Raw genomic sequence first — 24,873 nt, 5'->3', positions numbered from 1 at the left:
CAAAATGGACAAGTTATAGTTTCTGGAGAGCAAAATACAGTACAGAAGGTAACAAAGTAATCTGTTTAAAAAAAGATAGGTGTTTGATGCAGACTAAAATGTTATTCTGCGCATGATGACGCGCAAAAGTACGTATGTCTCCGCTTCACACCGCTAGCTAGCAGGAAGTATGTTGAATCCGTGGAGAAAAAAATGACCGAAGAACCAAAGTCGGTTGTTTATCTGGAAAAAAATAACAAGTCTCCTAAATGAGAACGCAAATGCTGCGGTTTTTGGATTCGGCATCATTCTCGCTGGTGCAAAGAACGTCATTAAACGGGTAAGTCGACTGCGTAAAACGTATAAAAAAATGATGTTTTCCATCAATGGGCCAGAGTGTATATGTCGAGATCTTTGTTGGTTCTAGGCTAGCGCACGTTAGCCAGCAAGCTAACCTTTGCGTGCCACGGTTATTTGGCTTGCTTAGGCATTAATTACCCCTGAAATAATATGGTCTGTGTAGATAACAAGGGAATATACATACATTTATGCAGTGTGCGCATCTTCTATTTCTTTGAGCTTGCAAAATGTAGAGTTAACGACTTCCGTTTTCCTTGTATTTTTTTAGCATCGTGGGGGGGTGTAACGTTACTTAGCTAGGCGGCCGCGCTAGCTAGTTTGTCGGGTCGGTGCAGATTATTACATTAGTTTGATAGTTGACCGGATTAAATGCCCCATAAGGTGACGTAATGTCTCCCATTTAGCTACACTTGTATAAAAATAACAGGATGCATGTATATGATCTGAGGTAATGTATTTTCACGACTTGACCCAGCTAACAGGCTAATGTTTGCACAGCTAACTAAAATGCGGCTAGTGTACTAGCTAGTTGCAAATAGCTTCTTAGAAAGCAATTTATGGAAATTGAGTCGTTTTTGTTATTTTTGGGCAACGCGTATAAACGTTATATTTTAAAATGTAATAACTCGATTTTTCAGTTAACTATGCATTTATGATTAAAATGTCTTATAGTTTATGCTTTCTCGGTCCTCCGGCCTTGACGTTGCCTAATTTGGGGAGTCGTCCAATGGAAAAGAGCACGGAATGTCTCGCGGATCGGCGGTAAAGATGCCCTGCTTTTGTCCTGAGAATTTTACGCTGTGTGAACTCAGTGGAAAGACAAGCCAAGGTCAGGGAGCGCGTTAGAATTGCCTCCCACCACGATGTCAGATTATACTTTATTAAAATTAATTCGAATTACAGGCTCTTGGGCCTCCCTATTATGAAAGAAAAACGTTATTTGTTGAAATGTGCTCCAGACCCCGAGCTCTCAATCAAAACAATGCACGTGTAAACATCGAGTCATCGAATTGTAAAGATATTAGCCTAGGTAAACGGTGTATGTACAACTATCTGAAATATGTATATTCATACAGTTTTTTTTCTTTGTGGTTCCTTGCCCTCAGGCTGTTTACAGAATTCTGCAAACCATTTTTGCACGGTAAAGGTGTTTGATTTCACTGTTTAAAATAGTTTGATTTCCTTTCTTCTGCTGTCAAATTAGTTTAGCTTGTTTGCTAGGCTAACTACTTTTGTGAAAGCTAGTTAGTTAATTATATTTTACAGTTATTAGACAGTGTAAATATATATTTTTCTGTTTGCATTTAGTTGCAACTGGGAATTAGTCAGTGAAGGTAAAATTATTCCAAAGTTGTTTATGCTTCACCTCCCCATTTCTGTCTCTTACGTATTAATAATTCTTCTACTTGCATCATTTACACCACGTTTGATAATGGCCAATCGAGCTGAAGTGTGAACGTTCACATGACATTTTCCTCCCCAGAGAGAACCAGAAATCCTGGCTTCTGCAGGCCAGAGATTTATGAATTCACTTTTTACACCATGGGCCCATTGTGATTTTTGTTGTTGTTTCATCCCATAACTTAAGCAAACAAGGTTTTATTTCTCATGCCTCGCTCACTGGATGTTTCTATATAAATCTATATCCCTCCCACCCCGCTATCATTTGAATAGACATATGCCTTTATTCCAACCTGGGCCCAGCTCAGCAAGGAATATATAAACTCAGCAAAAAAAGAAACGTCCCTTTCTTTCAAAGATAATTCATAAAAATCCAAATAACTTCACAGATATTCATTGTAAAGGGTTTAAACACTGTTTCCCTTGCTTGTTCAATGAACCATAAACAATTAATGAACATGCACCTGTGTTACGGTCATTAAGAAACTAACAGCTTACAGACGGTAGGCAATTAAGGTCACAGTTATGAAAACTTAGGACACTGAAGAGGCCTTTCTACTGACTCTGAATAACACCAAAAGAAAGATGCCCAAGGTCCCTACTCATCTGTGGGAACGTGCCTTTGGCATGCTGCAAGGAGGCATGAGGACTGCAAATGTATCCAGGGCAATATTGCAATGTCTGTACTGTGAGACGCCTAAGACGGCGCTACAGGGAGACAGGGCGGATAGCTGCTCATCCTCGCAGTGGTAGACCACGTGTAACGACACCTGCACAGGATCGGTACATCCGAACATCACACCTGCGGGACAGGTACAGGATGGCAATAACAACTGCCCGAGTTACACCAGGAATGCACAATCCCTCCATCAGTGCTCAGACTGTCCGCAATAGGCTGAAAGAGGCTGGACTTAGGGTTTGTAGGCATGTTGTAAGGCAAGTCTTCACCAGACATCACTGGCAACAACGTCGCCTGAGGGGCACAAACCCACCGTCGCTGGACCAGACAGGACTGGCAAAAAGTGCTCTTCACTAACGAGTCGCGGTTTTGTCTCACCAGGGGTGATGGTCAGATTCGCGTTTCTTGTCGAAGGAATGAGCATCACACCGAGGCCTGTACTCTGGAGCGGGATCGATTTGGAGGTGGAGGGTCCGTCATGGTCTGGAGCGGTGTGTCACAGCATCATCGGACTGAGCTTGTTGTCATTGCAGGCAATCTCAATGCTGTGCGTTAAAGGGAAGACATCCTCCTCCCTCATGTGGTACCCTTCCTGCAGGCTCCACCTGACATGACCCTCCAGCATGACAATGCCACCAGCCATACTGCTCGTTCTGTGCGTGATTTCCTGCAAGACAGGAATGTCAGTGTTCTGCCATGGCCAGCGAAGAGCCCGGATCTCAATCCCATTGAGCACGTCTGGGACCTGTTGGATCGGAGGGTGAGGGCTAGGGCCATTACCCCCCCCAGAAATTTCCCGGAACTTGCAGATGCCTTGGTGGAAGATTGGGGTAACATCTCACAGCAAGAACTGGCCAATCTGGTGCAGTCTATGAGAAGGATATGCACCCCCCCTTTGTTCAAGGACACATTATTCCATTTCTGTTAGTCATGTCTGTGGTACTTGTTCAGTTTGTCTGTTGAATCTTATGTTCATACAAATATTTACACATGTTAAGTTTGCTGAAAATAAACACCGTTGACAGTGAGAGGACGTTTATTTTTTTGCTGAGTCTATATGCTTCAAAGTGTAAACAACAGATGACCAACAACCCAAACTGTAGAGGAAGTGCTTTTTGTGATGTTAGACCCATCTGGTATTTCGCTATACAGATCTTGATGAGCCTAGCACATCCAGATGGCCTGGTGTCAGAGCCCTGGGTCAGGGTACTTTCCCAGAGGTTATGGCGCTTTCACTTTAACATTAAAGTTGTAAGACTAACCCATGCAGGTATAAAGTGTATTCTGTTGAGGTCACTTGACTACAGGAACAAATACTGGTAGGCCTATGTCAATAAGCCGTTCTGGCATAGGATGCCTTATTCAAATATAGGTTGGGGGGAAAATGGTTGAAGGCTCTAGAATAGTGGATTGAGCCTATATTTGAATATTAGACTACTAGGCCTATGTTACTGAAAATGACCAATGTGGCATTTGACCCTTTACATTTTTTTTTAGAATTGTGTGTGCAACTGCAATATCAATTTGCATTAGCTTATTTTAAGCCAACTTCTCAAATTTGGAAGAATTATCACAGAGCTTATGAACATTCCACAAACCTTTCTATTGTCTTTTGTGCTATAAATGTGCAAACTATAGGTGTGTGGTTCTCAAGATTCTGCAGGAAGAACTTGGCACACGACATATTGGACAGCCTGGAAGCCTACACAAGCTGCAAACGTGCCACATCTAATAAAACAAAAGCCATGTCTAAAAGTTGTCACAACACAAGCCTTTATTTAGCACATATGCCTAAATACTAAGACTTTGAATACGCACTGACAATTGTCAGATGATAAATCATATGTACCCATAAAATATAGGTTAATTTGAACAAATGTCTTAAAACAAACATTGGCAAAACATAAAGCAATAAATTCTATAAATGTAAGACAAAATATACACTGCTCAAAAAAATAAGGGAACACTAAAATAACACATCCTAGATCTGAATGAATGAAATAATCTTATTTAATACTTTTTTCTTTACATAGTTGAATGTGCTGACAACAAAATCACACAAAAATAATCAATGGAAATCCAATTTATCAACCCATGGAGGTCTGGATTTGGAGTCACACTCAAAATTAAAGTGGAAAACCACACTACAGGCTGATCCAACTTTGATGTAATGTCCTTAAAACAAGTCAAAATGAGGCTCAGTAGTGTGTGTGGCCTCCACGTGCCTGTATGACCTCCCTACAGCGCCTCGGCATGCTCCTGATGAGGTGGCGGATGGTCTCCTGAGGGATCTCCTCCCAGACCTGGACTAAAGCATCCGCCAACTCCTGGACAGTCTGTGGTGCAACGTGGCGTTGGTGGATGGAGCGAGACATGATGTCCCAGATGTGCTCAATTGGATTCAGGTCTGGGGAACGGGCGGGCCAGTCCATAGCATTAATGCCTTCCTCTTGCAGGAACTGCGGACACACTCCAGCCACATGAGGTCTAGCATTGTCTTGCATTAGGAGGAACCCAGGGCCAACCGCACCAGCATATGGTCTCACAAGGGGTCTGAGGATCTCATCTCGGTACCTAATGGCAGTCAGGCTACCTCTGGCAAGCACATGGAGGGCTGTGAGGCCCCCCAAAGAAATGCCACCCCACACCATGACTGACCCACTGCCAAACCGGTCATGCTGGAGGATGTTGCAGGCAGCAGAACATTCTCCACGGCGTTTCCAGACTCTGTCACATGTGCTCAGTGTGAACCTGTTTTCATCTGTGAAGAGCACAGGGCGCCAGTGGCGAATTTGCCAATCTTGGTGTTCTCTGGCAAATGCTCCTCCTGCTCCTCCTTACACAAAGGCGGAGGTAGCGGTCCTGCTGCTGGGTTGTTGCCCTCCTACGGCCTCCTCCACGTCTCCTGATGTACTGGCCTGTCTCCTGGTAGCGCCTCCATGCTCTGGACACTACGCTGACAGACACAGCAAACCTTCTTGCCACAGCTCGCATTGATGTGCCATCCTGGATGAGCTGCACCTACCTGAGCCACTTGTGTGGGTTGTAGACTCCGTCTCATGCTACCACTAGAGTGAAAGCACCGCCAGCATTCAAAAGTGACCAAAACATCAGCCAGGAAGCATAGGAACTGAGAAGTGGTCCCCACCTGCAGAACCACTCCTTTATTGGGGGTGTCTTGCTAATTGCCTATAATTTCCACCTGTTGTCTATTCCATTTGCACAACAGCATGTGAAATTTATTGTCAATTAGTGTTGCTTCCTAAGTGGACAGTTTGATTTCACAGAAGTGTGATTGACTTGGAGTTACATTGTGTTGTTTAAGTGTTCCCTTTATTTTTTTGAGCAGTGTATATTTTTTTTGAAGGTTTGAACTGATCATGTATTTTCACCCCACAAAGCGTAAGTGTTGAATGTTAAAAGGGTAGTGCAGTTGAAGATGAGATTCTCATCTTTTTTCCCCCATTATATTTCCACACAGGTCAAAATAACACTGAAATTGTGATAATGCCCTTTTGTTTAAGAGCTGTTTAAAAAAAATTCAAAAGCCTGGAATTTCAGCCTGTTCAGGTGGGATGGAACTTTTGGCCCACAACATGACGTCACAATGTGATCTGAGTATAATAGACCAATGACTGTTAATCTGATGTGGGTGGGCTCTAGACCATCTTATCAGCCTTTCAGGGCTGTGTAGGTAAAAGTCCTCCAACTTGTTTCCCAACGCCTACATGATCAGACTGAGGATTTCGAGACCTACAGTGGTGATTTAAAAATACAATTCCAAAGACTGCAATAGGCCTTTAAGAATAATGATTGATTTCCTGGTGGAATTGAAATCTCTAAAGCCCTGTAAGAGATACTCGATACAATGATGAGTCTTGTTTCTGCCCTAACAATGGGAGTTGTTTTCAGAAAGGCGGGAGGGGGGGCGATCAGGTGGGACCATTCTAGCCAATGAGAGGGCAGATATGCGTGATCAAAACAAACAACTAGATACGAATGTAGTGATAACTGAATGAAATTGTAACAACCTAAACATAATGAAACTTCTATTCAATCAAATAAGCCTCACTTAGCAAATTAGCAATCACATTTTTTGTTGACCAAATCCACACTCTCGTAGATCTCGATACAAAAACTCCCCACTTGGTCTGCTTATCTCTGTATTCGCCTGTGGACCAAGTAATGGGACTGGAGCCTCTCGCTTTGCCTGTTCGTCCTAGAGCAGATTGTCGGGGTGACGGATCATAATAATTTAATGCAAGTTGAACACAACTTAGACACCCCCCCCCCCAAAAATAAATAAATAACTAGTGGGCTGATATTGGCCTGTGGGCCACCTGTTTTCGACCCCTATCCTGGACACATGATCTGAGAGTATTGAACAGGTGGAGGAAATATGGCTATCTCTTAGTAGATATTGCCTCTTAGACCTTTGTCTAGGGCAGATATATATATCTCCTGATAATTCATTGCACACACATGGTGTACCAGGTCTAAATCAGTCCCTGATTAGAAGGGAATAATTTACAAAAGCAGCGGTACTGGATCTAGGGCCCTCAAACTAAGCTCTGGACCTTCAAAGCCATTGTTCCCCTCTAGTAAGGGACTGATTTCGACCTGGGACACTGGGTGTGTGTAATTATCAGGTAGAAAAGAACCAGCAGCCTCTGGACCCTGTAGGCGTGTGGCCCTGGTCTAGGGGAAATGGGGCTAGCGGTTGGCCCAATCCCAAATTGAACCCTAAACCCTTCGCCCAATGCACTTGTGAAGATCTGAGAAGATTTGATTGGCATAAGCAATATGGGGAAACTGCCCCCTGGTCGATCAGAGGGCAAAGTGGAGCTATTGCCATGTTACTTACAGTACACCTATCAAATCAGATCTCTACAAGTGTATATGGTATAGGGGCCAATTTGGGATTGGGCTGTTGTTTCTGGACAGAGCCTAAATTTCAGGACCATTAAGCTTGAAATGCAGAGAATCAGACTGCCAATAGGTACTTACCACAGTGATAGGCCGTTCCTTCTCTTGCTAGAACAAAAGCGGTACCTGCTGCATGCTGACCCGGTAGCAACGGACCTGCCGTTTCTACTTGTAGAATCGCAATGCTTGTCAGTGGCCAACAACTTTTAAAACCTACCCTAACCAGGAACCGTGGATAGATGGCAGCATTCGCACAACACTGAAAGCACGAACCACCGCATTTAACTATGGCAAGGTGACTGGGAATATGTCAGAATACAAACAGTGTAGTCATTCCCTCTGTAAGGCAATCAAACAGGCAAAACTTCAGTATAGGGACAAAGTGGAGTCACAATTCAACGGCTCAGACAGGAGACGCATGTGGTAGGGTCTACAGATAATCACGGACTACAAAAAGAAAACCAGCCACGTCACGGACACTGACGTCTTGCTTCCGGACAAGCTAAACAGGTTCTTTGCCCACTTTGAGGATAACACAGCGCCACCGACGCAGCCCGCTACTGAGGACTGAGGGCTCTCCTCCCTGGCCGACGTAAGACATTTTAAACGTGTTAACCCTCGCCAGGCTGCCAGCCCAGATGTCATCCCTAGCCGCATCCTCAGAGCATGCGCAGACCAGCTAGCTGGTGTGTTTACGGACATATTCAATCTCTCCCTGTCCCAGACTGCTGTCCCCACATGCTTCAAGATGGCCACCATTGTTCCTGTACCCAAGAATGCAAAGGTAACTGAACTAAATGACTATCGCCCCATTGCACTCGCTTCTGTCGTCATGAAGTGCTTTGAGAGACTAGTCAAGGATCATATCACCTCCACTTTACCTGTCACCCTAGACCCACTTCAATTTGCTTACCGCCCCAATAGGTCCACAGACGATGCAATCGCCATCACACTGCACTATCCCATCCGGACAAGAGGAATATCTATGTAAGAATGCTGTTCATTGACTATAGCTCAGCATTCAACACCATAGCACCCTCCAAGCTCATCATTAAGCTCGAGGCCCTGGGTCTGAACCCCGCCTTGTGCATTTGGGTCCTGGACTTCCTGACAGGCCACCCCCAGGTGGTGAAGGTAGGAAACAACGCCTCTACTTCGCTGGTCCTCAACCCTGGGGCCCCGCAAGGGTGCATGCTCAGCCCCCTCCTGTACTCCATGTTCACCCATGACTGCATGGGCAAGCACACCTCCAATTCACAACAGTAGTAGGCTTGATTGCCAACGACGACGAGACAGCCTATAGGGAGGAGGTGAGGGCACTCGAGTGTGGTGCCAGGAAAATATCCTCTCACTCAACGTCAACAAAACAAAGGATATGATTGTGGACTTCAGGAAACAGCAGAGGGAGCACCCCATATCTACATCGACGGGACAGTGGAGAAGGTGGAAAGTTTTAAGTTCCTCGGCGTACACATCACAGACAAACTGAAATGGCTGAAGAGGCATTGAAGCGCCTCTTCAACCTCAGGAGGCTGAAGAAATTTGGTGAGGTCATTACAGGTGAATCAAAGCAGTGACCGAGCGAATGAAAAACTGCTTCTATCTCAAGGCCATCAGACTGTTAAATAGCCATCACTAGCAAAGTCTGCTGCCTATATACAGACTTGAAGTCATTGGCCACTTTAATAATGTCACTTTTAATAATGTTTACATATCTTGCATTACTCATCTCATGTATATACTGTATTCTATACTATTCTACTGTATCTTAGTCTATGCTGCTCTGACATTGCTCGTCCATATATTTATATTGTCTTAATTCCATTCCTTTACTTAGATTTGTTTGTATTGTGTATATGTTGTGAAATTGTTAGATTTTACTTGTTAGATATTGCTGCACTGTCGGAACTAGAAGCACAAGCATTTCGCTACACCCGCAATAACATCTGCTAAACACGTGTATGTGACCAATAAAATTTGACTTGACTTTGAGCCAATCAGAGAGCACGAACCCCCACATGGAGTCAACAGGAGTGATGACAAAAAGGGGGAAAAAATAGCAATTTCTCTGTACATACATGGATGAGCCAGTCACTCTTAATTTGCATTGTAGGCTATGGGATGGTAGCTAGTTAAGTACACAGATGCAATGCACAAAACACTAAATACTTCCTCCAAGCTAGCTAACCAGTATAGCTAGTATTGATATTCTAATTAAATCACAATGGAATAGTTTCCATGAAACAGCTTCCTGTGTTAGCTGCCGAGTTAACACAGTGTCCTGAGCAAGCTAGCTATGTTGTGCTAGCTAGCGAATGTGCTAGTTAGCTAAACATTTGGCTATGAGCTGGCACAGGCCGTATGGGATTATGGAGAGTGAATTTAATTGTTTCATATTGTTAGGTAGTTATCTAGCTGTGGCCATCTGGCTAGTATCAACAAGGGCATTCTACAAAATAGCAACATCAGCGCAGCTAGCTAGCTAACATTGGAATCTAGTCCATAAACTAAGCAACACACACAGACATGCATTGCCAAACAAAGCTACTGCCTTCTTCTGGTTTGTAGTATTTTAAGGCTTTGTGGCTGATGACTTCAAGGTTTTTGCTCTGTGAACACAGAGATTGACTGCCGACACTGTTAAGAAGTGCAAATTACTCTCGGCTGGCAAACGGTAAACAATCCTGTGTGTGTTCCTGCTGTTACATGTAGGTGTGCTTGATTTACCCTGCCCAGCACCCTTGATAGGTAGAGTTTCAATGTTGGGAATATTTAATTGGTCTGAATGTCTGATGTGGGGGATTTGGAGCCTGTGTTTGCTTTTGCCAGACCATTATTATTCCAATGAAGGTGTTCTTTGTCATATTTCTTGCAGTATAGAATAGATAACCTTTCCACATTGACTGTGCAAATGGCTAGACTTTCAGTATTTATAATCATTTCTGGTATGAGTCTCTTCTAAATTATTAAATTCCCCCTTTTTTAATGTTTTTTCTATTTCAACAGTGCTCTTCCATTGCCTGCTCCGTGTCCAGATCCTTCCAGTGCTGCCCTGACGAGGTGGCATTGAATGGCTAAAAGAGAAGACTTTCTTCAGCTCTGGGAAGGAAATGGCTGACACCACAGAATCCAAGAGCTAAGACTCTCTCTTTTCCCCTTGTCTACTTTGTTGATTATCTTGAGACTTGATTTCCCCTTCCTTAAATGTATACGCCTACTATGGCAATGCATGATATGAGCCGTGTCAAGGGTTTCCCCTGTAAAGAGTGTGATATGGTTTGCCCCAGTACCCCTAGTCTGTTAGAACACATGAAGGCTCACTACCAGCAAGAAGAGAATGGCAGGTTTGAGTGTGAGCAATGTGGCCGCATCTACAAGCATGCTGGCAGCCTGGCCAACCATAAGAAATCCCATGAAGTGGGTTCCTTTCAGTGCCCAGTCTGCACCAGAACCCTGCCCAATGCTGTGGCTCTGAAGAACCACCTCCGTATCCACACACTATCTCCAAGCAGTGCTCAGGCAGAGGAAGACGGCGGTGACGAAGGCGCTGAAGACGGACATGATGAGAGGAACTATGGTCTTGCGCAGGACCTGTCTGATGGCTTTGCCCGCAATCACCTGAACAACAGTGGAATGGGTCATGGTGTGATGTCACATGACCCAGATGATCATAAGAAGTCACCTGTAACTGATGATGCCTGGGATCGTCCATTCAAATGCGATCAGTGTGATCGGACCTACCGCCACCATGGCAGCCTGGTTAATCACAAGAAATGTCACCAGGAGGGGGCGTTCAAGTGCACCGTCTGTTACAAGCAGTTCAACAACCTGGCTGCTCTCAACGGCCATGAGCGAACCCACTCAAAGTTTAAGACTCCTGGAGCATCGATGGTTAACAACAACATACATGATTCTGTGACTGATCAGCGTTCGTCTGCGCCCCAAACCGATGATGCGGCTAACTGCTTCTGCCACCTGTGCCAGGTAGCTTTGCCCAACAAGAGTGACTTCCAGGAGCACATCCTGTTGCATAATGCAGCCTCCTCTTCACTGGGTCTTGCCCGTAGTTTCCCTGGGATAATGCCGCACAATCTCAGCGCTGTCCGCTCCCCAGCGTACACACCTGCCCTGGGTGACCCTCTGCCGCTTCCTCCTTTGCCAAATGATAAACGGGGCCCCTTTGACCCAATGCTTGGCCCTCCTGTCAATAACCCCATTTACACTTGTGCGTACTGTGGGGCTGGGCATCCTGATCTGGAGAGTCTCAAAGTTCATTACCTGACCCATGACCCCCACCCAGGCTCCCATGGTCAGGATGGTATCCTGAACTCTGATGGGATTGGCTCTAACTCTAACCCATCACCATCTGGAGAGAGAGTGCAATCTTCTTCTGATGATGGTGAACGTCGTTTCAAGTGTCAGGATTGTGGGAAGAGCTACCGCCATGCTGGAAGCCTGGTCAACCACAAGCGCTCCCACCAGACTGGCCTCTACCAGTGCACCATCTGCTGCAAGCAATATCCGCATTTGGCTGCCTTGCATAGCCACCTCCGCAGCCATAAGGGAAGAACATCCAACCAATCATCCCTCAACACTGAAGGCGACTGGCTCTCCTCGGAACCCCTGACACTTGACTCTCAGAATAGTTATGTGCAGGAGGGGAGTGGCGCAACCACCCCTATCTCCCTCCCTGGAAATCTTGGTGACGCTGCTCACTTTGTACCTGATGGTGGCCACAGCAGTGGTTTGGATTCACTGGAGTTCCATGATCGATTTGATGGCTCCCTTGCCCAGAGCAACTCTGGGCACTCCCCTCTTCCCCAGAACCACCGCCAGGCTGATAGACACATGTGCACTGACTGTGGAGAAATGTATGGGGACATCTCTGGCATCAAGTCTCACATGTGTCCCCAACGGCGACAGAACCAGGGGATGTCCAATGGATTCATGGGAAACATGAGTGGCTACAACAGTCCTGGAGGCGCTGCTCTCCCTTCAGGTGGAGGAAATGTGAAAGAGAGCAATGGACAGCGCTCTCAGTATGGTTCTCAGTCCCATGCCCAAGGAGGGGGAAAAAGGATGAATAAAGAAGATGAAGATGATGGTGAAGTGTACCAGTGCTCGGTTTGTGGGAACCATTATGCCAGCCTCAGGGCCCTGAGGAGCCATCTGCGCAGCCATGCTAACAATCCCACAGGGCCTGGGACTTCAGCACTTTCTCCTAACGGTGAGGCAGACTGGAGGATTATCTGCAGCACCTGTGGCCAGAGCTTCTCCAGAAAGCAAGACTTGTTAAACCACCAACTGATTCATGGGCCACAAAGGTCAGATGCAGCAGCGCAGAGCATGGGGGCCGATCCCACCAATACTAATGGCAAAATGGATGGTGATGGGAGGAATCACATTTGCGTTGACTGTGGCATGTTCTTCGCTGATCGCCATCACCTGATCACTCACCTGTGTCCTGGAAAGGGAAGAGGAGGAGTGCTGAGCAAAGAAGGATTGAATGGAGCTAAAGGGATGACTGGCGGAGATGGAGTTAGTGGCGGCGGAGTTGGAGGACCTGGAGGCAGTCGTGATATGGGAGGACAAGACCGTAGACAACAGATGCCAGATTCGGAGGATCGACCCCACAAATGTGACCAGTGTGGTAGGGGCTACAGGCACCCCTGCTCCCTGCTCAACCACAAGAAATCTCACAAGACCGGAGTCTTCAGATGCCTTGTCTGCCAGAAGCGCTACTACAACCTGCTGGCCCTTAAGAACCACCAGAGGACCCACTTTGATTTAAAAAGGTAAGCTATTGTTTGATGCTTTTCCCCATTGAGACTTGTTTGTCTTTGTGGGCCTATTAATAACATAAGATCGGTTTGGTCCAAATTGACATCAATAGGACATTTTACACAAAAATCTGGATTTTACAGTACCTTCATGGATTGGTCTTTATTTTCTCAGAAATAATGAGATGCATTATTTTTCATTGTAATAATACTAGATATGAGTAAGAATAATCAATTTTCTTATCGAGGGCCTCCACATTGATGTAAAAAATAGGCATTCGATTTTATTGAAGAAAACACACCGCTTTTCCCTCACTGTACAGCGGCACAGCTGGAAAACGAACATTGTCATTGAATGTAAGAGTCTACTCTGTGCTACAGTCCAATCTGTAAAGCTAATTAAAAACAAAATACCCCTTAAGCAACCCTGAGGAACCCAATAAATGGCCAGGCCATGACATCTTTGAATCCATTCTAAACGTAAAATGTATTTCTGACTGGTGATTTCCCTTTATTGGCTTGCACAGCAAGGCTGCCGCTGGCACAGGGAGAAGCGGTCCCCAAGTGGCACCCGATTCCGAAACGATGGCTTTACTTGAATGGTAAATAACCTTCCCCAAATGTGCTTTTATCATCATTACTAAACGTAGCTAGTGCCCATTCAGCCAGTAGGCTGTCCATTCATGATGTCAGGAGCGAGTTGAATGGCTGGCAGATCGTGGAATAGGCAAAAGGAGTGTTTACCACTTCCTAACCCATCTTTTAATTTGGTCCTCACTTTCTTTTGCAGGCATAAGTGTGAGGAGTGTGGGAAGGCCTTCAAGATCCAGAAGCAGCTGGAAAACCACCTTCGGCTCCATGAAGAACACAGAGCAAAGGCTCACGCCCAGCTCGCAAAACTAGGCAATGGAAGGTATCAAGGAGGACCTTCTGGCATGCAGGCCATGAGAGGAGAATCGTCCAAATCCCAGAACCCTGGCATGGGGGAAGTCAAGTATGGACAACAACAACAAGGCTTCAAGCAACCCTACTCAGAGGCTGGTACTTCAAGGGCTCAGAATTTTGATCTACAAGAAGGGGGACGACGACCCTTCGCCTGTGATGAGTGCGGACGGAGCTATCGTCACGCAGGCAGCTTGGCCAATCACAAGAATCTTCACAAAATTGGCGAGTATCACTGCAATGTCTGCAACTCCACTTACCCCAACCGCCTGGCCATGAAAAACCATCTGCGTCTTCATTTTGCCCTCAAGAAGCACACTTGCCAGGAATGTGGCAAAGGATTCCGTACCCAAAAGCAGCTGACCACCCACCACTCTGCACAGCTCTGCAAGGGTCCTGCAGGAGCTGTTGCTCAAATGGATTACGAGTGTGATGGGTGCTGCGAGGGTTTTGCTACTGCAGACGAGCTCGCTGCACATGACTGTCCTGCTCAGCAGCTCCCTTCGTCCTCGGCCTCCCTCAACAGCTCAAGCCTCAGCATCGATGGGGCTGACCTTGTGCCAGATGAACGCCCCTACAGCTGTGACATCTGCAACTGCTCTTACAAACATGCCAGCAGCCTGCTGAACCACAAGCACACACACAAGACTGGCACTTTTACTTGCACCTACTGCGACAAGCCGTACTCCAACTACATGGCGCTGCGCAACCACATGCGCATCCACACGCAGAAGAAGAGGCACATCTGCCACCACTGCGGGAAAGCGTTCCGGCTAGCCAGATTCCTCCGCAATCACCAGAAGGTCCATGAGGAGGGCCACACACGCTTTGGCTGCACCAGCTGCGGGAAGAGCTTCCAGGGGAGGTCAGGCCTGGCGAGGCACCGCTGCGGGGAGAACCAGGTAGGCAAGGAGGGCAGGAGGATGGCCACTGCAAGCACGACAGGGGGAGAAGAGTGCCGGTACACGTGAGTTTTCGTCTGTTGTTTGTGATTCTTGAAGTGAAAATAGTGAAGATCATAGGTTTCTACATGTCTATTACAGGTATATGATCTCCAATCCGGCTTCCTTGGGACCATACGTGCACCGGAATTCGGATATTTCTGAAGTTTGGACAGATTGATTAGTGGAGACCAGATAAGTCCCCCCTTTTGCTTTCAGTTAGATATACATTCGTTTCGTAGGCTACAATGCATCAGAATTGATTTGATTGTTCAGTTGGATGTTTTATTTTCTGCTTTTACAAAGAATACGGACATTAATTGATACCAATTCAAAGTAGCTGACGTAGTATAATAAGTAAGATTTATGATTTGTGTGTTCCTTGTACTTGTTATGAATTGTAGTGCTCCTTTGTTTGTGCTTCCCTGTCTCTTTTTATAGGTGCATTGTACATTTAGGTTGTTGATAGTGTAAACCTAGTTTAGTGGGCTTCTTTGTTTGACAAAGTCAAGGCACAAAAGCTGGTTAAAATGGTAAAAGACCGTAGAAGTGAAAAGGTTCTTGTTTGTTTTTTGCTGATATTACAGTGAAGACTACATTGATAAAGGGCATGGGCCTATCCTTAGACTTAGATCCACAGTAAGTATTTGGAGCTTGCTACACTGCACATGCTTTGTTGTAATTTAGTTATTTTTGGGGGGTGGGGTAATCTGCACTAAGCCAACATATTTCACCACAGTTGCGGCCAGTAAGAAAGACAGTTTTCATGAAATTATTCTATGAAAAGTGTGATATGGAATTGTTGTATCCAAATGTGCAGGGAGCCACACATACCTTCCAAGACTCAAATTAGTTTTCAATTATTTGATTAAGTACAGTCTGTTTTTCCCCCTGTTTCCACCAAAATGTGTTCCCCTTTTATTATGTGTATAAATTGACTATTTCTTCTTGCAGGACATGGTAAACCACTTATAGTCATCTCCAAAGCTTTAAGCCGGATTCCAGATCATATACCTGTACAAATTATTTTGAGATGGATAGATATATATAAATATATTAGTTAAAGTTGTATGTAATGGAAAAGTGGTAACCAGCCAATTAGATTAGTGAAAAAGGACCGCAAGCAGTTACTAATTTCTTCTTCTCTTCTGTCTCTCCACAGATGTGACCAGTGTGGCCGCTCCTACGCCCATGCCAGCTCCCTCCTCAACCACAAAAACACCCACACCGTCGGCATTTACCATTGTGCCGTGTGCCTCAAGACTTATTCCAACCTCCTGGCCCTCAAGAACCACCGGCGTATCCATTCAGAGATACGGCGTCACCGCTGCCCAGAATGCGGCAAGGCTTTCCGTGTCTCCTCCCAGCTCAGCAGCCACCGTCGCGTCCACCTAAAGGAGAGGGAGCTAACTTGTGGCCCCTGCCAGCGCAGCTTCCCCAGCCAGGCCAGCTTCCGGCTCCACCAGGAGATCTCCCACGGCCAAGCCCCCAGGCCCCCCCAGCAGACACAGGCCAGGGCTGGGGGAGCCTCTGGGGGCACATCCGGGGGCGGGAGCTCAGGCCTTAGCTGGGGCTCCGGCCTGGATCTCACGTTGTTGCAGGCCCAAGGACTGGACCCCAATGGACTACCCAAAATGAACCCCCTGTCCTTCCAAGGCCCCAGTGGCAGCAGGAGCCGTGGGGCGACGGAGACCAAGTCGCACATCTGCAACCAGTGCGGCCGCGCCTACCTCCACGCCAGCTCCCTCCTTAACCACAAAAACAGTCACAAAACAGGCGCCTACTTCTGTAACTCCTGTCAGAAGGAGTTTCCCAACCTGATGTCCCTCAAGAACCACCGGCGCATTCACACTGAGCCCAAACGTTTCCAGTGCCCCGACTGCGGAAAGTCCTTCCGTGTTTCCACCCAGCTCATCTGCCACAGACGCATCCACACCAAGGAAAAGCCCTTTTCCTGCCAGCAGTGCGACAAGCGCTTCTCCAGCAAGTCCAACCTGCGCCACCACCAGAAGGTGCACTGGAGCAGCTCAGCGCCCCCTACCATGGCCATGGGCGCTGCCAGCTTCTTGGGTATGCCCTCGGGCCCATTTCTATAAGTATGGGTGGGGATGGGGGAAGGGGGGGTGCTAGTGTGAGATGCATTGAAATGCCAAGGTTTTAGAGGTGCCAAAACTTAGTCCCCTTCTCATTCACCACCATCTCCCTCTTGTTGTAGAGTGTGAGGTTTATGTCTTTTAGATTTTCACAGAGCAGGTTATGTGTTTTAGACACACAGGCCCTGCATGCAACCTTAGACAAGGGAGGGGGGAGAGGACTGACTTGGCATGGACGACCTCTACACTGGTTAAGACAGTCGGGTTGCAAAAGCGTCCCCAATCCTCTTCATCCCAACCAGCATGGCTACTCTTGCTTGCATTCACTCGATGGCCTTTGCTAGGGGACGAGAACCCATTAGTCTGTAATGGTACACATGGATTACTGCTCACTCAGTGTAGGATGTGTGCTAGACTTCTCTGTTCGGCCCTTTAGAAACCTTAATGATATACTGTTGTCATAGCTCCCTGTTGCATGTTACACAGTAGACCATTCTAGCTTTCTCAGTGTTTTATTGACAGTTAAGCCCAGTGTCAAAGAAGTCATAACAAACGGGGCACAATAGGAACATCATCCTGATGCCATGCCAAGAGTGTGGCGCGAAGCTCACCAAGTCAACCACATTGATGAATTTGACCAATGTTCAAGGTTTTTTCTTGTGGCATCTTTGCAGTTTGAATGCATTGCACATCATGACATCCCATTCCGTATCTGTTGATTTTTGGATAAAGCCTTTGCATGCGGCCTTTGCCATGTTTATACAAAACATCTTAACCAGTAAGAAAATGGATTTCAAACAGTATCTCTGAAGTGAGCAATATGTTGGAACAAATAGTTGAGATGTACTTTGACATTGTAAAAATGTAGTTTTAACGATGAATGTAGTGGTTGGAGACGTCACATTTCTGTAATATAGAACTGACCTGAGGGTGTATCGCTCTCTTGTGAGGTTCTAATCGTTTTCTAACTTGTGTGTTTCTTGCAGCACGAAGATGAGCTTCAAACCTTATTTTTCTGCAGATGACAGCCATGCTCTTTATCGGTTGCTTCTTTCTGGCATCACATTTGTGTATTCCTCTTAATATAAAAAATATATGTTTCTGGGCACCCATATTTTCAACACTGCGCCCAGCTAGTTAACATGTATAGACAAAAAGTTGTGTTTTAAAAAAAAAAAAAAAAATTGTATATTATTAGGCCCATGCCGGCATTTGGTTTTATCGTGTATCGTAATCGTACTTCTGACTGTATTATTTGCAGTTCAACTTTTATAAAACAGATCATTGTAGAATGCATTTATTTATATTAACACTTTCGGAGCTTTGTTGTAACCACCCCCCTTTCCTTACACTTACCCCTGACTATTCATCATGTATGTATAATTGGCATGGAGTCGAGTATGAAGGACTCCCAAAGAACACTTGTGACAGTACTCCTCCATGTTGTCTCAATTTGTTATGGTTTAAAAAATAACAATAATCAGTTCCTTGTACAATAAACAGGGAACTTGTAAAATGTGTGTTTTTGATTGCAGTACAAAGATGAAGGAAATATTTCTGAAATGTTTGCCTTTTACAAGTGATGTTGTGACCGTCTCCCCTCAAGTCAGACTGGACTTCCTTCTGTTTCCCAAAAAACTCACACTCAAAGGGACGACTTTGTGAATTGTTTGTGCGTTCAGTCCTCATTCTCTTAAGATTTTGTTACACCTTATCGTAACCCTTGTATTTATTAGTATTTTTTTTAATTTAATTGCGTTTTGACTATTCAAAGCTCTGTGTGAACACCTTTTTACTGGGAGAGCTGGTGCTAGTAAGTGAAATATAAAGTGACAGTGAAGTGACTTAAGAGTAATGTGATGACTAGACCACAGGACAACTAACTATATTTTAATTGAACTCTTGCGTTTTTCTCCTGAATTGGTTAAAAGTGGACACTTCCAACCATCATTATGGCTAGATTAGAAAGGACTATAATGAGTAATTTTCAGTTCTAACTTTTTGTTTCATACATATATGTAATGCTTACTATACAGTTTTATAAGCTGTTTTGATAATTAATTTCTTAACAAAACCTGTCCATATTATAACCCCTAATGCTGAGTATTTGAAAATAAATAGCTGGAAAACTAGTGAAGAACATTGTTGTGAATCCATTGTCCTTTCACTCCACACTTTTAATGTACTTTTGAAAGTGTTAAGTGTTTTAATAATCAACACGTTTTCACACAGGCAATTTTTAATCTGTGATGAAGGTGAAATCAACTTCGTTAACTCAACCTTGTTAAAGACTTGGCTTGAACATTTTCACTTCAGTGATTTGGTCAAATTAAAATGTCTAGTTGAGGGGCCAAATAATTGACCTGTTGGAGGAATGTAAGGAAGGGGGGTATACAATTGCAGAGCTTTAAGCAAATGATGCAGACTGAGGATGAAGTTTGATAATGTGATTTACCTTGTTGCCTCTAGAAAGGCGGGTGCCCTCATATCATACACCTCGGCTGTGTACACACAGGCAGCCCAATGCTGATATTATTTTGACCAATCACATCAGATCTTTTCACATCAGATCTTATTCAGAGCTGATCTAATTAGTGAAAAAAATATCAGAATAATGCTGCCTGTATAAACAGCCCTAGAGGATTAGACCTCTGAAAATGTCATTTACTCATGTTAGTCCAAACAATAAGACAAATGGACACTGTAATGCATCTATATGTAATCTATAAGGTGCAATGTTTGATATGCATTCCATTATCCTGATGCTAGAATATTGAGTTTTATGCAACACGTAAAAATCACTAAATGATATCAAGTTTATAATGTGGTTGTTGAAAATATACCTTTTATTTTATAACCAGCCAAATAGGTTTGGAGTTCTTTCATCCTTGGAAGAAGAAGAATATCCTCCCAAAACTCCTTTCTTTAGTTTTTCCAGTGATATTTAGACCAACTTCATTGTTCCACGTAGCTTTAAAAAAATAAATATATATATATATAGATAAGATAGATAGATATTTTGTTTTGTCAACCCAGAGAGTGCATATTTTCTGCTAGTTAGCTTAGCACGCTAACATCAGTGTCCATATGGAATCTGAGCTGATGCCAACGTCTAGCAACCACAATGGCCTTTCTATTATAATGCATTGTTCAAGAGTGATATGGTCACTATACACGTTGGAATGGAGGTTCTGCATGGTGGTTAAGATTCCTGTGGACTCTTGGATTAGCATGCTAAACTAACAAGTGGCTGCTCAAAATAACTAAATAAATAAAATATTTTTGTTTGGGTTGATTTAAGAAACACTCAAGTACTGGCAGAAACCAAAGAAAATAGTTTTTTGAGTAAATTGTCCTAAGGGCTGTAGAATCAACATTGCAATATGGCTGTCTCCCAATTTGTGTGTATTTGTCACCATGAAGATGAAATTAGCGCAGATATTGAAGATACAAATCTCTCACCCTTAATCCTACACATGTAACTCTGCCAGCCTATGCCATATTTGTTTTGTTTTCATGTACATTTCGTCTTTTATATATGCATGATAGTTTGTGCTTAATAAAGATCCATCCGTGTTGAATATAATTAACTGTAGCTATACATTTGTTCCCAAATTGAGGCATCAGTTTTGTTCTACCAAATTCAAGGTACGGTTACCAAACTATGTAAACGACCATATTAAATACTGCTAGCTAGTGGAAATGCATAATAAACCCATATGCCTGCAGTGTACAGTGGGAGAGTGACATTTACACCACATGTAGCCTTATCATTTGGCTCAAGGCTCAGTACACCATCAGTGTAGGGAAGGCCCATTTGATTTGCCCAATGGTTTGATTGACATATTGAAAAGGCTCTGGTGAATTGCCCGAAATAAACAATTTATTGCTAAATGTACCATCTTTAACATTTCAGTAATATTTTTGACCCCCCCTCTGATTTTGAAGAATATTATTAATTCCAAAATATTATTTTGTAGAGACTATTTCAACTTCAGAAAACTAGATCCAATATTGAATCAAGACGACGCTGCATTTTGTATACACCGAGGCTGGCCAGGATGTGCCTCTCTGACAGTTCTTTTTGTTTATGTCTCAATTAATAGTATTCATTTATTACTACCGATACATATCAAGATCTATGTCCATGTGGAAATGTTACGGAATGCACTTTGAATTGTTGAAGAATTACTTTTTTCCCCCCATGGCTGAAGCTGTTTCTAATGCAACGTTCATATGCTGTCGGAGTTATCAGAAGCTTTTAGTTTCACTTGAAGGACTGTCAATGTCGGAATTACAAGAGGGAAAACTCAGAGACATTTTTGTTACCCAAGTTGTGACGTTTCACCACTGACCTTTTCCCTTTGACAGCAAATCTGTTTATGACAATTACAACCTTATCAGTATGTATAATGTAGCTAGTCTGACCATATTGTTGATGTTAAGCAAGCTAGCTTACTTCATTAAGAATTGTTCCAAGTTCAAAAGCACTTGCTTGAACACAACCATGTCGAGCTTATGACTCCCCAGTTTCCCCATATACCACGAGCATGTGAAGCCAGCATTAATGTGTATACAAACGAAATATCAGAATTATGGCATGACACAATTCCTACATTTTACATTTTCAGGTCATCCACCAATTGGCGCAGGAAGACCACCCAAGTCGCATGTCTGCGACCAGTGCGGCCGTGGTTACCGCCATGCCGGATCCCTCCAGAACCACAAGAACATCCACAAGACAGGCGCCTATTTCTGCAGCTCTTGTCAGAAGAAGTTCTCCAACCTGATGGCTCTCAAGACCCATCGGCGCATCCACACTGAGGTCAAACGCCACCGGTGCTCAGATTGTGGAAAGGCCTTCCGTGCGCCTAGCCAACTCATCGTCCACCGGCGCATTCACACCCAGGAGAAGCCCTTCTCCTGCCAGCAATGCACCAAACGCTTCTCTAGCAAGTCCAACCTACGCCACCACATGAAGTTGCACTGGAGCGGCTCAGCACCTTCCAGTTTCCTGGGTATGCGCTCAGTCCCATTTCTATAGGTGGGGGAAGGGAAAGTGCTGCTGTGATTTACATTGAAAAGCCAAGGTTTCTGGAGGTTTGGTTTAATACAAGTTCAACGTTTACATTTTCAGGTAAATCGGTAATTGGTGGGGGGGCCAAATCGCACGTCTGTGACCAGTGTGGCCGTGCCTACCGCCACGCCAGCTCCCTCCTCAACCACAAGACCATCCACAAGACTGGCGCTTATTTCTGCACTTCCTGTCAAAAGGAGTTTCACAATCTGAACGCCCTCAAGAACCACCGGCGCATCCATACGGAGACCAAGCGCTACGAGTGCCCGGAGTGCGGAAAGTCCTTCCGTGTGTCCACCCAGCTCATAATCCACCGGCGCATCCACACCAAGGAGAAACCCTTCTCCTGCCAGCAGTGCGACAAACGCTTCTCCAGCAAGTCCAACCTGCGCCACCACATGAAGTTGCATTGGGGCAGCTCAGCGCGCCCTGTGCGCACCAATGTGTCTGTGGCTGCTACCAGTTCCACCCTCTTGGCTCTACCTCAGACCCATATCTGTACAAAGTATGGGTGGGGGTGGGGAAAGGGGAAGCATTGAAATGCCAAGGTTCTGGAGGTGCCAAAACGTTTCTTCACCCTCCTCCTTCACCACCATCTCCCTCTTGTTATAGACTGTGATTTTCATAGAGCAGGTTATGTGGTCTAGACACTCAAGGCCCTGCATGCAACCCCAGACAAGGGGAAAAAGTGGACTTGACATGGACGATATCTACACTGGTTAGGACACGGGTTGCAAAATCTTCACCCGTCTGCCTTCATCCCACCCAATCAGTTAGCTGTGCTTTCTGCATTCACTCGATGGCCTTTGCTAGGGGACAGCAACCCTTCCGCCAGCAACGGTACACCAGGATTACTGGTAAAAAACCTTCAATATTAAGCAACGGTACACCAGGATTACTGGTAAAAAACCTTCAATATCCTTTTTGACTGAAACACATCATAACATCCCATCTGTTAATCTTCAATGAAGCCTTTGCTTGCAAATAAGAATTTGTGCTTAACTGACTTGCCTAGATACATTTAAAAAAAGAAATGTACAAAAAAAAATGTGCAGCTTTTGTTGTGTCATACAGTATTGAAGAGTAAATAATGGATTTTAAACATGCGCAATATGTTGGATTAAAGAGTAGATGTACTTTGACATTGTAAAAATGTAGTTTTAACGGTTAATGTAGTGGTTGGAGACGTCACATTTCTGTAATATAGAACTGACCTGAGGGTGTATCGCTCTCTTGTGAGGTTCTAATCGTTTTCTAACTTGTGTGTTTCTGGCAGCACGAAGATGAACTTCAAACCTTATTATTCTGCAGATGACGACAATGCTCTTAATGGGTTGCTACTCTGACATTTCTGTATTCCTCCCATTATTTCAAAATGGCTCTTGGCCCCAATATTTTAAACACTACGCCTAACCAGCAAGCGCGTATAGATGATTTAAAAAAAAAAAAACATGGATAAAAGTAAAGAAATGTATATTGTTAGGCCGGTGCCGGCATTTGGTTTTTATCATGTATCGTAATTATACTTCTGACTGTATTATTAACAGTACAGCTTTTATAAATCATTATAGTATGCTTATTTGTAGCAGCACTTGTAACAGAAATGCTAGTTTTAGTGATCTCTCAGTTTAGGAGAAGTGTTGTAACCACCCCTTGTCCTTACACATATCCCTGACTATTCATCATGTATGTATAATTGACATGGAGTCAAGGATGAAGGACTCTGACACTTTAAATTGACTGTACTTCCTTAAGTTTCCTTTGTACAACGAACAGGGAGCTGCTATGTGTGTTTTGATTGTGGTATGAAGATTAAGGATTATTGTTGACATGTTTGCCTTTTGAGTGATGTGACTGTCTTCCCTCAACTCAGACCGGACACTTCTGTTTCTCACACACACACACAAAATAAAAGAAACCACACTTACAAACATAACTTTGTGAAAGTTTAGCACATTTATTATGTTTAGTTTGTTACTCTTGTATTGTAACCTTTGAATTCATTCATTAGTGAGTATTTCCTTATACAATTGTGTTATATTCAACTATTCAAAGCTCTGTGTACATATTTTACTAGGAGAACTGCTAGTAAGTGAAATAAAGTCACAGTGAATTGATTTAGTAGTAATGTGATAACTAGACCACATTTATATTTTAGTTAAACCTAAAAAAAAATATATACAAAATGGAAATTTTTGAACCTAGTTTAGATAGAATTGCTTTGAACAAGTATTCATTTCAAGTTCTTACTTTTTGTTTCAAGTATATATGTAATGCTTACTATACACTTTTATAAACTATGTTTTGATAATTAATTTCTTAACAAAACTTGTCCATATTATTATCCCTAATGCTGAGTACTGAAAATAAATAGCTGGAAAAATGTGTTGTGAATTACAATTGTCCTTCAGCTCCTCACACTTTATGTATTTAAGTTTTTAATAACAGTCACAATGTCTTTGAAGGTTGCTTCAATATTTCCAAAACTCCTATAGTATTTAATTGATATAATCATGAACTGTTAAAAGCAGGGTTAAAGTAGGCCTGTTTTGGGGGCTCTATTCTATGACAGTGCATTCCCTTCAGTCAGGAAGGCCCGTCATAGAATAAAGAACACATATATTCACCATCATGATCACTTAAGGCTTTGTTCATTTGTGCTCTCTCAGTCAGTTTACCTGAGCGGTCTGCAGTG

General features: G+C 44.0%; 1 protein-coding gene across 4 annotated transcripts; it reads left to right on the top strand.

The window, feature by feature from the left end:
* The first annotated feature begins 39 nt into the window (after nt 1-39).
* On the top strand, nt 40-24,563 carry LOC106600808 (zinc finger protein 646). Of its 4 annotated transcripts, XM_014192498.3 has the most exons (8): nt 186-319; nt 1,446-1,480; nt 10,352-13,140; nt 13,653-13,727; nt 13,916-15,034; nt 16,171-17,078; nt 21,733-22,119; nt 22,239-24,563. In XM_014192498.3, exons 3-8 carry the CDS (start codon nt 10,550-10,552, stop codon nt 22,715-22,717), a joined length of 5,559 nt encoding a protein of 1,852 aa, XP_014047973.1. In that variant the 5' UTR covers nt 186-319; nt 1,446-1,480; nt 10,352-10,549; the 3' UTR covers nt 22,718-24,563. The 4 variants fall into 4 exon arrangements, with proteins under 4 accessions (XP_014047972.1, XP_014047974.1, XP_014047975.1 ...); XM_014192497.3 differs by lacking the exon at nt 1,446-1,480 and having other exon boundaries at nt 40-319; XM_014192499.3 differs by lacking the exons at nt 1,446-1,480; nt 13,653-13,727 and having other exon boundaries at nt 40-319.
* Nucleotides 24,564-24,873: the final 310 nt, after the last annotated feature.

The sequence above is a fragment of the Salmo salar genome, chromosome 03 (assembly GCF_965601325.2).
Source record: "Salmo salar chromosome 03, fSalSal1, whole genome shotgun sequence".
NCBI lineage: Eukaryota > Metazoa > Chordata > Actinopteri > Salmoniformes > Salmonidae > Salmo > Salmo salar.
This window is presented reverse-complemented; position numbering and strand designations above follow the sequence as displayed.